General features: G+C 39.2%; 1 protein-coding gene across 2 annotated transcripts; it reads left to right on the top strand.

The window, feature by feature from the left end:
- The first annotated feature begins 10,544 nt into the window (after window positions 1-10,544).
- Window positions 10,545-13,112, top strand: LOC148880659 (putative 6-phosphogluconolactonase 4, chloroplastic). Of its 2 annotated transcripts, none has more exons than XM_088962632.1 (4): window positions 10,545-11,073; window positions 11,701-11,975; window positions 12,093-12,228; window positions 12,401-13,112. In XM_088962632.1, exons 2-4 carry the CDS (start codon window positions 11,800-11,802, stop codon window positions 12,863-12,865), a joined length of 777 nt encoding a protein of 258 aa, XP_088818758.1. In that variant the 5' UTR covers window positions 10,545-11,073; window positions 11,701-11,799; the 3' UTR covers window positions 12,866-13,112. The 2 variants fall into 2 exon arrangements, with proteins under 2 accessions (XP_088818758.1, XP_088818757.1); XM_088962631.1 differs by having other exon boundaries at window positions 11,597-11,975.

The following is a 13,112-nucleotide window of genomic DNA, read 5'->3' as shown; positions in this document are numbered from 1 at the left end:
ATTGAAAGTTCAACATGCTTGAATATGTTTTATATGTTTATTTTTATGTGTTTAAATTTAAGCTAACAGGATTTATAAAATATTTAGTTAAAATTAAATTTTGATTTATAATTAATATTATTTTTTAATATTTTCTTAATCTATTTTGTTTATTTTCTTTTTTTTTTTTTAATTTTGTGCCTTGCTTCAAAAAAGAGCATGCCTCGCCTTGCACCTTGTGCCTTTGGTGCCAAATGGCCTTTGTGCACTTTTAAAACACTGGTCTTGGTATCAACAAAATTTTAAGAATTTTAACCTATCAAAAAAATTAAGGGTTTTAAATGCGACTTTACTTGGGAAGTGGAATTGGAGGTTTGGTGTTGAAAAAGAGGAAGGTGGAGGAAGATAATAGCAATAGTTTAAACAAGAGATTGGACATCAAATGACCCTTTCCCCCCATTTTATGGTACCTTTGTTTGGAAAGGTACTATCAAAATCTATAATGTGTTCTTGAAGGGGAGTTCATACAGGTTAGGGGATAGGATCTGGCCAAGTTTTTGGCATGATAATTGGTGCACAGAGAGGTTCTTTGAGCAGATGTTCATGCAACTCTTTCAACTAGTTTAGACTTCCAGTTTTAGGAGACACCTCCATGACTGGGAGCTTGGGGAGGGGGGATATGCTTCAGGTCTTGAATGGGCAGGTCATTAGTGAGTGGCAGAAAGACAATGGTGTTGGAAATGGGACAGCAGTTGGTTGATCTCAGTCAAATCCTTTTGTAGGAAATCTAGACCTTCATGGCAAAGCAACTTCCCCTATAAGCCTATTTGGAAAACAACAAATGGCCTGATGAAAAGAGGCCTCTAGATCCATGACCAAGCCTATGTGATGTGTGGTCAAGATCCTGAATAGATGGACCATCTGTTTATCCATTGCCCCTGTGGCTCTTGGAATTTGGCTGCATTCATTTCATCAGAGATGCAAAACTCTATTGGTTTACTCGTCGGGCTGTTGGTGATATGCTAGCAGGTTGGCATATTTTGGGGACAAGCAAGAAAGGAAATATGATTTTGGTTTTGGCACTAGATGATGTTATGTGGACTTTATGGAGTGAGAGGAATAACAAATAAAAGTCTGAGGAGGATCTCTCCTTTATTGCCAGTTCGTAGGCTTGGTTCCTGGGCTGCTGCTACTGGGAACTCTCCCATTAGTCCACCGAATGGTTGAATTATTTCTTTGTCCCCCAGGGGGGAGGTATTTGCTTGTGCCTGCCTTGTGTAATTGTAATATGTTGTAATTGTTTGTTTTTAGCTAAATAAAATTACTTTTTTTTAAGTGATCTTTTCTGATATCTTAGTTCAATAATTAGCAATGGAAAGGGTATTGATGAAGAGTTCGCCCATAGGATTAGAGCAGGATGCATGATTGGCATGAATCAATCAGGTCCAAAGGGAAGTTTATATGATAGATAACAAATTCTCATTCTATGGATTAAGGTGTTGGATATGCAAGGAGCAACATGTACATAAAATAAAATTAGTAAAATAGAGATAAGGATATTAAGTAGATGAATGAAAAAGCATATAAATCTGGAACTAGAAATGAGCACATTCATGGACATCTAGGGGTAGCCATTGATGTTACAAATGAGGGAAATGTAAATTTTAAAGTAGTATACTAACTAACGAGCTCCTTTCAAAGAAGAAAAGCTGGGGCCATCAATCTATCCAGCTACTGAACAACTCATCACCCCCCAAAGGTCTACCGAACTAGAATAGAATCCTAGTTGTGGGTGAGAGGGTGATCTTCCTTTCTCACACTTTCTTTATCTTTCTTTCTAATGTTGTGGTCCTTCCCTTTCTTATTTAGATCTGAATCTCTTTATTTCATAATCATAAGTTCAAATCCTTAGTTTCCCTTACCTATCACATACACCCTTGTGTGATGTTCTCCTTCCCATCCTACAAGGCCACAAGGCAAAGCTGCCATTGTCTTCTCTATCCAAGTGGTCAAGTGGACTCCATTACTTCAGAATGAACAACCATAGTATGTAGTATGGACAATTTTTTTGTCAAAGGGGATTGAACTACTCATACATACAGTATTTTGAAAGAGAAAGTACAAACGCAAAATCTATATTAGGGTCCTGATGTTGTTCTCGTCGTGTTTTGTCATGAGAATTAATAGAATCTACTCTGATCTTGATCCTCCTCCTCCTCTAAGCATTGTCTTAACTCCCAGCTCTATTGGGTCAGCTACATGAATCTTTCGTTCTGTTCAGTGCCATATTTGTTGTTAAACTATGAGCACTTAAAACATTTCTTATTATTTCCATCCAAGTTCTTTTCGATCTGTCCCTAGCTTTTCTAGCTCCTTCAACTTGTAACAAATCATTTTTCTTAACAGGTGCTATAGATGGTCTTCTATGTACATGACCAATCTGAATCTACTTTCTCTAACCCTGTTCTATTTGTATTTGAGTCATATTTTTTTTCCATTCCTTGTCATTTACATCAAAACGAATCAGAAGATCTGACCTAACCGGTTAATTGCTGAAATGTTTCAATTTGAAATAAAAAAGCATCCTTAAGGCTATAATTTGGTTTGATAGAAAATCAAAGAAACAAAGAAAGTTGAGGGAAAATTCCTTCACAACTTTCCTATAACGTTTTGTCTCTTTTGTTTTTTGTTTTTTTTTTTCTTGTCAATCAAAATAGCTTAGTGGTGTATTAGAAGGCAGAACAAATAGCCTATAGTTGAAGGTTTGAAGCTAGGGGTGATCATGGGCTGGGCCCGGGCCGGGCTTTGCACTTATGATAAGGACTATAGTTTAGGCCCAGGCCCAACTCGGCCCGGGGTTTTGGGCCTGAAATATAAGCCCTAGCCTAGGTCTATATGGGCCCGGGCTGGGCCGGGCCTAATTCTGGGATAATGTCTTTCATAAATATAAAACATTACATATCTATAATATTTCATATTAAATGATGTAACATGCACATAAACTTATTGTATACATTATATAATATAAAATATTTTATATAATATAAATTATACATGTCATATTATAATATTTATATATAAAATATATAATATAATATAAAATAACTTATATATATATATATAAAAACATTATATACAAAATAAGTTTAAATATATACAAGTCGGGCGGGGATGAAACGATCACCCCTATTTGAAACTATTATTTTATGCAAGTCCAAGAAAATAACTCATACGATCAAGGTTCAATGACTTATTGAATTCAAGATTGTCATGCAGCAATTTGTGGACACGTGAAACTCAGACCAGGCCGGTGTATGATCAACCTTCTTATTTGTGGGGTCTTCTTGCTAAGGCTGGATAAATGAAATTTAAATAGAGATGCATGTTTGGGCACTTAAATAAAGTGGTCAGTGATCAAAAACATCTTCTGTCAATGAGTTTGGATGCAAGGTCTAAGATATTGATACACGAATCACGAATTCACGATATAAAATTCAGTTCATTTCAAACCATAAAATTGAGTTAATTCCACCTAAACTTTGTTTTGTGACAAAGGCTCCCTCAACTTTTATATTTTGCCCCTTGACCCCTTAACATGTTAAGAGAGATGGCGATGAATGTAAAATTATTAAATTGCCCATTCATGATTCTAGACGATAATAATAAATATCAAAATGATGAAAATTAATCATTGATGAATTAATCATGAAATTTGCTAAAACAAAGTTAAGAGAGAGTGTGTGTTGTTAGACAGTGTATGCCCTTAGCTCCAATCAGAATGATGTACATTATGACATTTATTGTAAATGAATAAAGTACATATTTGATTCATGTTATTATGGTATGTTTCTGTGTAATACCCTTAAATTAGACACATATGAGACTTGTGTTAGTTTAGAATGTTCATATTCGTTGGATAGATCTGGGGAGATTTATCCTAATAAGGCTGACACTGATGTGTCACCAAGTTGGTTGGAGTAGCTTGTTTCAGCTGCCAGGGTGAGACCCGTGGTACATGTAGTGTAGGTTTACTTGAAACACTGAACCGGACTAGAATTCCAGTATTGCCCTGGACCTTGGAGATTGATGAGAAAAACTGGAATGTTACACCTGACCCCTAGACTCGATTATGATACTGCACTACGTGTCGGATTGGGCGGTCTTTGATATGCCAATCAGTGAGATCCTTAGAGGGGGTCAAAACCTGGGTATGTTGGGACAGTCCGAGAATTCATTTGAGTGGGTGATCATAGTGACAGGATCAGCCCCTTTGTCGGACAAAGGTAATGATCGGGGATGCACTCTCTTTGATGGAAACCAAGACTACCGGCAACCGATTTCAATCGTTGAAAATTTGTTTTGCAAAATATATTTATATATGGATATACATACATACATACATACATATATATATATATATATATATATATTCAAAATATTTGCAAAAGGTTTTAATTCCCGTGATCCATGTGAGTAGAGAGTGTGACACTATTCCTTGCAGTTGAGGGAGAGGTCATCTTTTGTCGAGCAGTGTTTGATCATTATGGGCTGAATGGTTAAGTGTAAGACCATTGAGGGTAAACCTGATGGGCTAATTTTGCATCTGCCCATAGTCCCTGAGTTTTTATAAGGTGGCTTGGCCCAAGGACCACTTAGTGTAAGTGTTGAGCCCATTATGAGCCCATGGTGATGGGCTCAGTGGTTCACTGTCCATAATAGTGTATTCGGCCAGGCCTTGTAACAAATGCTGGGTTGAACCCATGTGGATGATGTGTAGATCAATGTTTGGGTTCCACGCCATACAAATAAGCCCAACTGGGCAACAGTTTGGAAGGTTACTAAGCACATAGACTTATTAGGCCTAAAGCCCCTTTCAAACTGGTCTAATTTGATTAGTTAAAGAAGGGGCGGATTTGGGATTTGGATCAGCAAATAGGATAGGGAATTATCCCTATCCACTCAGGGAGTCTAGATCCAAATAGAGATTTGGATCTAAAAACCTCCTAATGAGATTAGGAGAGCTGATCTAATCTACAGATAAGATAAGGATCTATCCTTATCACTTAAAGAGAGTGCAGATTCAAATAAGGATTTGAATCAAGAAACTCCTAATGGGATTAGGAGTTGATCTCTTTAAGTCTATAAAATGAGGAGGGGGTGAACAATTCAGAAGATATCTCAAAACCCCAGACATCAGATTTTAGATCACACAGAGAGAAGACAACAACAGTGTGACTGTGCTATCTTCTCCCTGCGTTCTCCTCCAATTGCCACCAATTGCTAGTTCGATCTCCATTCTTGTAGGAGCGATCAAGAATAGTTCTTGATATTAGTCTTTGGAGAAAGGCTGAACTGAAGTCGTGCTCACAGCCTCCATCGAATTCTTGCTGAAGGGTTCGATTCTTTGAAAGAACATTGCTGATTCTGCTCCACCCTACACTATGCCATCTTCAGTGGGCGCGGTCTTTGGAGATTTCTTTGGGCGTGAACACCTTCATTGGGAGTTACTGCTACTCTATATTAGGTATATCCCTCTCCTACCTTTTGGTTTCAAATCTGGATCAGTTCTTAGTTCAATATTGATAATTGAAAATGCAGTTTTTCTAAAACATGGAATGAGATTCCCACATGGGAGAGAGAGAATTTTTTGAAATTTCGCCTTACCTACCTGCAGGGTTCGGCTATCCATATGATGGATCTCTCATCCATTTTATAAAAGCACTTCTATAAAGCACTTTTATAAAGTACTTTTACGAAAGCACTTTTACAAAATACTTTCATAAAAATGCTTTTGTATTGGATTATATTGAATCCAATCTGATCCATTTACATTTTAATGGATTGGATTGGATTTGATTTATATAGATTTGGGCTAGACTGGATCCAGTCCATTTGTAAGTGGACTCAAATTGGACTGGATTAGGTTGGACCAAATCAAGTCCAATTGACACCTCCACATACAACCTAGGCTAGATTGTTGTGTTTGTTCAGTCATAATCATTCCAATAGTCGTCTTTGCATTTCGCTTCCTGGGAACTCCCATGAAGGCTTCAGTTTCGCCGTTGCTGAGAAGCATTGATCGCCGTCTCATGCAGCACACTGGACTATTATAGCCATCTTCCCCTTTGTATCCCTTCCATTTATGTTGCAGGTTTAGAATTTGGTAAATAATATTCGAGTACTTAATAGTCACCTTGAATAGAGAACAAAATTAAAAGGGTACATATATCTTAAAACAAAGAAAAAGAACAAAATTTAGGCTCAGTTTCAGTTTGGAAAGGGTACTACAAATACAATTTTGTACAATATTATATATACCTAGAGCTTCAAAGTTAGTAGGGGTCTCCCAGCCTCGTGCATGAGAAGAAGGCCTCCCTTGGGACATGTCTTCCTTGAGTAGTTATTGACTCGGAAAGCCAACTTGCCCTCGTCATTGAACGCCATAAACCCATCTGTGCCCGGTCAGCGACTGTTGGTAAACATAGATGGAGCAAAAACATTGACAAGCTCTTCTTCCGTGGGAGTAGTACTACTGCTACATCTATTTTGATGACCAGCTAATGTTGGATGTACCCTTGACATATCTTCTCTTCAGTTTTCAACTACACTTTATCAAACTAATAAGTAATATTTTCTTTTCCCATTTAAAAATTCCTCTTTAATTTTCTCTCTGATTTTTTTTATTTATTATTATATTTTTTATTGTTTATGTGATTTTGATTTTTTTTAATTTTTTTTTGTTTTTTTAAATTTTCTTTCTTTTTTACCTGTTTTCTCTTTTTTTATTTCACTTTTTTGACTTAAATAATTTTTTTGATTTGTTTTTTTTTTCTTTATGTATATTTGTGCTTAACTAAACCTCACTACTCCTTTTTTTATTTTTTTACCTATTTTCTTTTTATTATTATATGTATTTTTTATTTTTTTAATATTTGGTTTTTTACTTTTTTTATTTTTGGGACTCTTGATTTTTTTTTAATTTACTTTTGACTCTTTATCTTTTTTATATATATTTTTTTATTTGACGTGGACCCTAATTGACAAGGGGCATGCAAGTAAACAAAGTGGAGGTAGCTGACACCCTAAATGAAAAGGCTGACACGTGGACAGTGATGCATGAGAGGAGAGTTTGACACTTAGGCTCAATGGTTCCAACAAGGTTGCCAGACTTCAAACCTCTACCCATTAGACAAATGGACTTCTCGGGTTGGTGGCTAGCTAAAGGATTTCAACGCAGTGTACAGGTACATTGGTCTCGAGGCATAAGTGTATAGCCCTCCCCAAAGTGTGCATGAGCATATAAGGAATAACAGAAATGAAACAATAAATAACTATCTAATAATCAACAAGAAATAATCAATTATTATTCTAAAAAAAGCAAAGCAACATAGAAGCATGCATATATACAAGAAAAGGCTATCAAGCCAAATGGGCCCTGTGTGGGCCCCACCTATAGTCCAAGAACTCTCCTGTAGAGTCACCAATCTATGAGCGTTGGAAAACCGGCTCACTTGCCACTTGGGTTATAAATGGAGTTGCCACCCATCAGTTTAAGAAATGGAGTTGATGGGATCTCCGAAAGAGATTTTTAAAATGATTTCTTTTAATAGTGACTCCAAAACCCACGACATCTGTCCAACCTGTTCGAGCAAGACTCAAATGGGATAGAGAGGGGATTAGGCACCCTTCTTCTGAGTCCAATAGGTAAAGCCCACATGAGCTTACAAACAAGCAAAACACAAAACACTTTATTGAAAGACATTAATCATAAAGAAATTAAACAGTGAAAAAGGTGAGCTGAAGGGAGAATCTTCTCTACTTCTGTTTATTCATTTAATTTTTTTTTTCAATCTTATTTTTAGTTATTTTCTCATGACACACTATTCATGAATTTATTCATTAATTAATCATTAACATCTTCCCGACCTCTTATCGTTTCCTAACTCCTAATCTAACTAATCGGACTTAACAACCATTATTTAAAACTGCACTACTCACAATTCTAGGAAATTGAACCGAAGCACTCTTCCTAACTCTGACCATCCTACTCGGCTAAGCGAAAACAACAAGGAAGCACCATAATGAAACAAGCTGATAACTAGCAAGAAAAGATAACAAACTTCACATATAGAAACATGACTCAATAAGCTTCAGGTTCAACATATCCAATGGTTAAAAAAAGAGCAAATTCTTGTCGAATTTTAAAGCAGTAAATGCAATAGAAGTGGATGAACAAGCTATTGAACAATCAACTCGAACCTCTAAACATGGAACATTGATTTAAATGAGAATAAACGATAATAATGTAAATAAACACGTGCAACAACTCTTCTCAATGTTCTCACCACCACATTCATCGTCAATCTGGGATTTTACAGAGAGTGGCTCTACTAGACTTTATTGTCACCTGTCAGTACCCGATTTTTGCTTGGTTCCTCGTTTAAACCTCCAATTTACCCCAAACACCTGATCAGACCCATCCAACCTCTATGAAACACCCAAAAACCCAAAAAACATAACTTTCAGCCCCAAAACCTTAAGATCCACCATTAAATCGGATTGATGCCCATCCGATGGCCCCGATCGATCTCATTTACACCTCAACCATTAGATCAAACACAGCCACCAGACCTAGGACACACCAAAACACCTGCCTATAAAATATCAATCCAAAATTCCTCTATTTACCCCTTCATTGAGCAAAGATTCCATTCTGATACCTCTCGATAACCTAAACACCCGCAACTTCGATCCCCTTGATCTTGATGCATCCAAACCAATTAGACCACACCATTAAACTTTGGATACATCAAAATACCTGCCCATAAAGTTTCAATCACAGATTCCCCCATTCGCCCTTTCATCAAACCAAAACTCCATTCTAGATCATCCCATTGACCCAAATTCCTACAACCTTGACCCCCAAGACTAATCACACCCCACCATCATATCCTGAACACCTCCAAATACCCACCTGTAAAATTCCATTCCAAAACACCTTTACTTACCCCTTCATCGCACCAAGATTCTATTTCGAAGTCTCAGATTGACTGGATTCTAAGTCTGCCCAATTCAGGCCTAGTTGGCTCAATCTAACCTCACCAATCACCTTAGACTACCCAAAAATCCTACATTGTGAATTTTCATCCAAAATAGACCTTGTTTGTCCCTCGACCACATAGATTTCATTTTAAAGCTCCAGATTAACCAAATCAAACATGATGAAGGAAAATTTGGCCCGACCTCTTTATTATGAGACACGTGGCAGAAACGACAGCTCGGCAAAAGGGGTCAAGCCTAGGCGGCAAGAGCACACTCCGCCGAACTAACCCACCTTGTAACAGCTCGGGGTAGACTTCGCCCAACGCCTTGTAACAGCTCGGGATAGACTTCGCCGAACTACCATCTTGTAACAGCTCGGGGTAGACTTCGCCGAACTGCCACCTTGTAACAGCTCGGGGTAGACTTCGCCGAACTGCCACCTTGTAACAGCTCGGGGTAGACTTCGCCGAACTGCCACCTTGTAACAGCTCGGGGTAGACTTCGCCGAACTGACCGCCTTGTAACAGCTCGGGGTAGACTTCGCCGAACTGACCGCCTTGTAACAGCTCGGGACAGACTTCGCCGAACTAACCCACCTTGTTACAGTTCGGGATACCTCCGAGCTCAAGACCGCCTCGCTCAGCACTTCACATCATCTTCTAGGCACCAAAGCCAAACAAGTCGTGCCATGCCTGGCACCAGGGAATTCCGTGCTCGAGGGCGCCATGCCTGACTAACTTGGGATCTGACGTTTGGCAGCAGCACTCTAAACGGCCACCTGCCACCGCCATTGACGCCGCCATCTCCAGTTGGACGGTCAGGCAGTGACGGTTCTGTCTCAGCAGAAGGGACGACAGCCGAGTTGATAAACGCCAGAGTAATCATACCCGATCTGACAAGGGCCTCGGGGCGAGTACGCGAAGCAACTATAAGAGCCCCCTGCCCCCCCGGTAAGATAGGTATGCAAAAACTTTGCGCTATCTGGTATTACCTTGCTTTTGAAAGATTCTAACTTGAGCTTCGGAGCCTCTACACCGGGTTCCCCCCGGAGCTTTCCCATCTCTCCCGTTTCAGGATCCCTGCTACCTCGTTCGAAAGCAAGGCAGCGGACAGCTAAGACCAGCCGGATCGCGCTCCATCAATTTGCTAAGACCAGCCGGATCGCGCTCCATCAAAACCCTTTCCATATTTGCCTAATCCACTGCACTAATCAACCCAGAATGTCTGAAAACCGCACCTTACCAAATTTTAGCCAAACATACCCTCATTTACCCTTTCATCTAAAAAGATTCTATCTCGGCCAATCTCCCTGGTCTGCACTTGAAAACCCGCTCAGTAGTCATCCTATCTTAACCCTCCATTTTTTACCCAAAATCTCAGCACTATTCCAGAACCCCGGTTTGACCACCATTTGATCCGATTTGACTAAACTTTTTCGAAATTATAAAAATGTCCCCTCGAATTCCCCAAAAGAACGAAATTACCCCTGCCTCACATATAAATTCGCCCTAATCGGGAGAATCGGAAGTAACGCACTATTCACCCACTTCCTAGCTCGAAGGCAGAACCAGAGCAGTAGCGCCCGATCTTGCCCTTTCTTTACTCCTATCTCCGTCGCAGCGGTACACTGTATCGCAATCCCTCTTTCAGAACTCTTTTCCCCCGCTTTCTTCCTTCTACATCTCTCTTTCTCATTCCCCTTCTTCTCAGTTTTTTCTTCTTCGGTCACTGATTCACCTCTTCAATCTTGACGAGAACAGAAAGACGAAAGTGCCTCTTTTCTTCTCTGCAGAGGATCATGATCATCACCGATTAGGAGCAAACCGCAGCCATCACCGGAGGAAGAAGGTTCAGGCGTGAGATTTTTCGGATCTTCTCTGATTACGGCATACAATCACAGGTCGAACTCATCCAAGAAATTTTCACCGGGGAAAATATCCCCCCTCTCATCAGTTTCCCGGGTCTCAAGCAACGACTCCTTCCAAGACAAACCAGTCGAAAGAAGAAGCTATCCCCTGTTAATCTATCGTCTCAGGCCGACATATAGTTCAGGTAAATCTCGTCATTCCCCTTCGATAGTAGTTTGAGTGAGGTTGCGGAGCTGGTAATCGGCTCCGTTGAAACTGTGGTATATTACAGTGGATCGATCAGGCTATCTGCGTGGGGCAGGAGTACTCTCCTCTTCCTATGTCCATCAAAATCATCTTATCTTCGCCCCATTTAATGCAAATCCCGAAAGAAATCGAGGAAATGAGGAAAATTATCATCTCTAAATTTGATAAATAATCTTATCTAAAATTAATTATTATAAATAATATATAAATTATAAATAATTACTAATTATTATATAAAATAATTATATTATCGTTAAAAAAATCCCGTGTACAAGCCCCTTTCAACGCTTTTTTTTTCTTTTTTTATTTCATCTTTCTTTTGAAATGTTCCCTGACCAATAATAAACCCTCGGATTCGATCCCAAATCTCTGCTACAACACATATTGCCAAATGGCTTTTCGACCGGTGACCAAAGTATGAAAAGACTAAAAAGATTTTCGGTTACTGATTGCCATTTAAGGGTGTGGAATACGAATGGGTTCTTTCTCAATTTCTGTTTCTTCGCGTGCATCATCTGTTGGACTCACACCCGTGCATCGTTCTTCCTACATTCCGGTCGTCCAGTCGTTGGTTCTCGCCAAAAGGCCCAAAACCCCTATTTGCTGGCTAAGAACGAAAGCAGTTTCCTTATCATCCAGAGATCCGATCAGATTCAGGTCTGCCATGGCAGGAACGACGGCCTCCGAGAAAGGGAAAGGGGACTTGCAGGTGTTCGAAAGTGAGGAAGATTTGTCAGTTTCGCTAGCTAAATATACCGCTGATTTATCAGAAAAGTTCATCCGAGAAAGAGGGGCTTTTACTGTGGTTTTATCCGGAGGTTCCTTGATTCATTCTCTCAGGTGAATACGCATATACGTCTTCCGTCTGTTTGGTGTCTCTTGCTTGGTAAAGCCTGATTATTGTACTTTTTCTTTTCCTTTTTCTAATGCTGTAATTACATGAAACTGAAACACTAGGAAATTGCTGGAATCCCCTTATCTTGAGTCTGTCGATTGGACGAAGTGGCATGTTTCTTGGGTGGATGAGAGGGTCGTGCCGAAGAATCATGAAGACAGTAACTATAAGCTCGCCTATGACGGTTTTATCTCAAAGGTAAATAAAAAAAAGGAAAAAGAGAATGCAAGAGTTTCTGCTTTGCACTGCATTAATCTTCAAGTTGTCATGTTTTTGTGTATTTTGTGCAAGAGTTAAGTTCTTCATTCATTTATTTGTACACCTAGTTGTAATTATTAGAAATTACATTTTTTGTACCTCTATATCGTAGGTCCCCATCCCTCCCGGTAATATCTATGCCATCAATGATGCACTCACTGCCGAGGGTGCTGCCGATGATTATGAGGCCTGTCTTAAGCAGCTAGTCAATAACAAGGTAGTTGATCTGTCAGCAGCTAGTGGCTTTCCTAAATTTGATCTCATGCTTTTGGGCATGGGTCCGGATGGTCATGTGGCGTCTCTATTCCCCGGGCATCCTCTCGTCAATGAGAATAAACGATGGGTAACTTTCATTAAGGACTCTCCAAAGCCACCTCCAGAGAGAATAACTTATACTTTTCCAGTAATCAACTCGTCTGCAAGCATCGCCTTTGTTATATGTGGATCTGGTAAAGCTGATGCTGTGCATAGAGCGCTTGGGAATCAGGAAAATTCTGATTTGTTGCCTGTCCAAATTGTTTCACCTGAAGGGAAGCTAACCTGGTTCCTGGACAAGCCTGCAGCTTCTAAACTGTAGGAACATCCATGCCAATAGTAGCGCGGGTTTGGTAAGATACTCAATAAATTATCTCTCATATGCCATATCCATCTTGAACAGGATGGATTTGTATAGAGAATATGTTGTAATATGTTGTTAAAAGAATATGAAATGGATTCAGTTTTTTTCACGAAAAAAAAATGTTGTAATAAGATGTTTTCTTTGTAACTTTTGAATATTGCGGCCTTAATTTAGCCATGATTGTAGTGAAGAAGGCTTTGGTTTA

This window comes from Nelumbo lutea, chromosome 1 (assembly GCF_056320005.1).
Source record: "Nelumbo lutea isolate HS-2025 chromosome 1, American lotus-T2T, whole genome shotgun sequence".
In the NCBI taxonomy this organism is placed as follows: domain Eukaryota; kingdom Viridiplantae; phylum Streptophyta; class Magnoliopsida; order Proteales; family Nelumbonaceae; genus Nelumbo; species Nelumbo lutea.
This window is presented reverse-complemented; position numbering and strand designations above follow the sequence as displayed.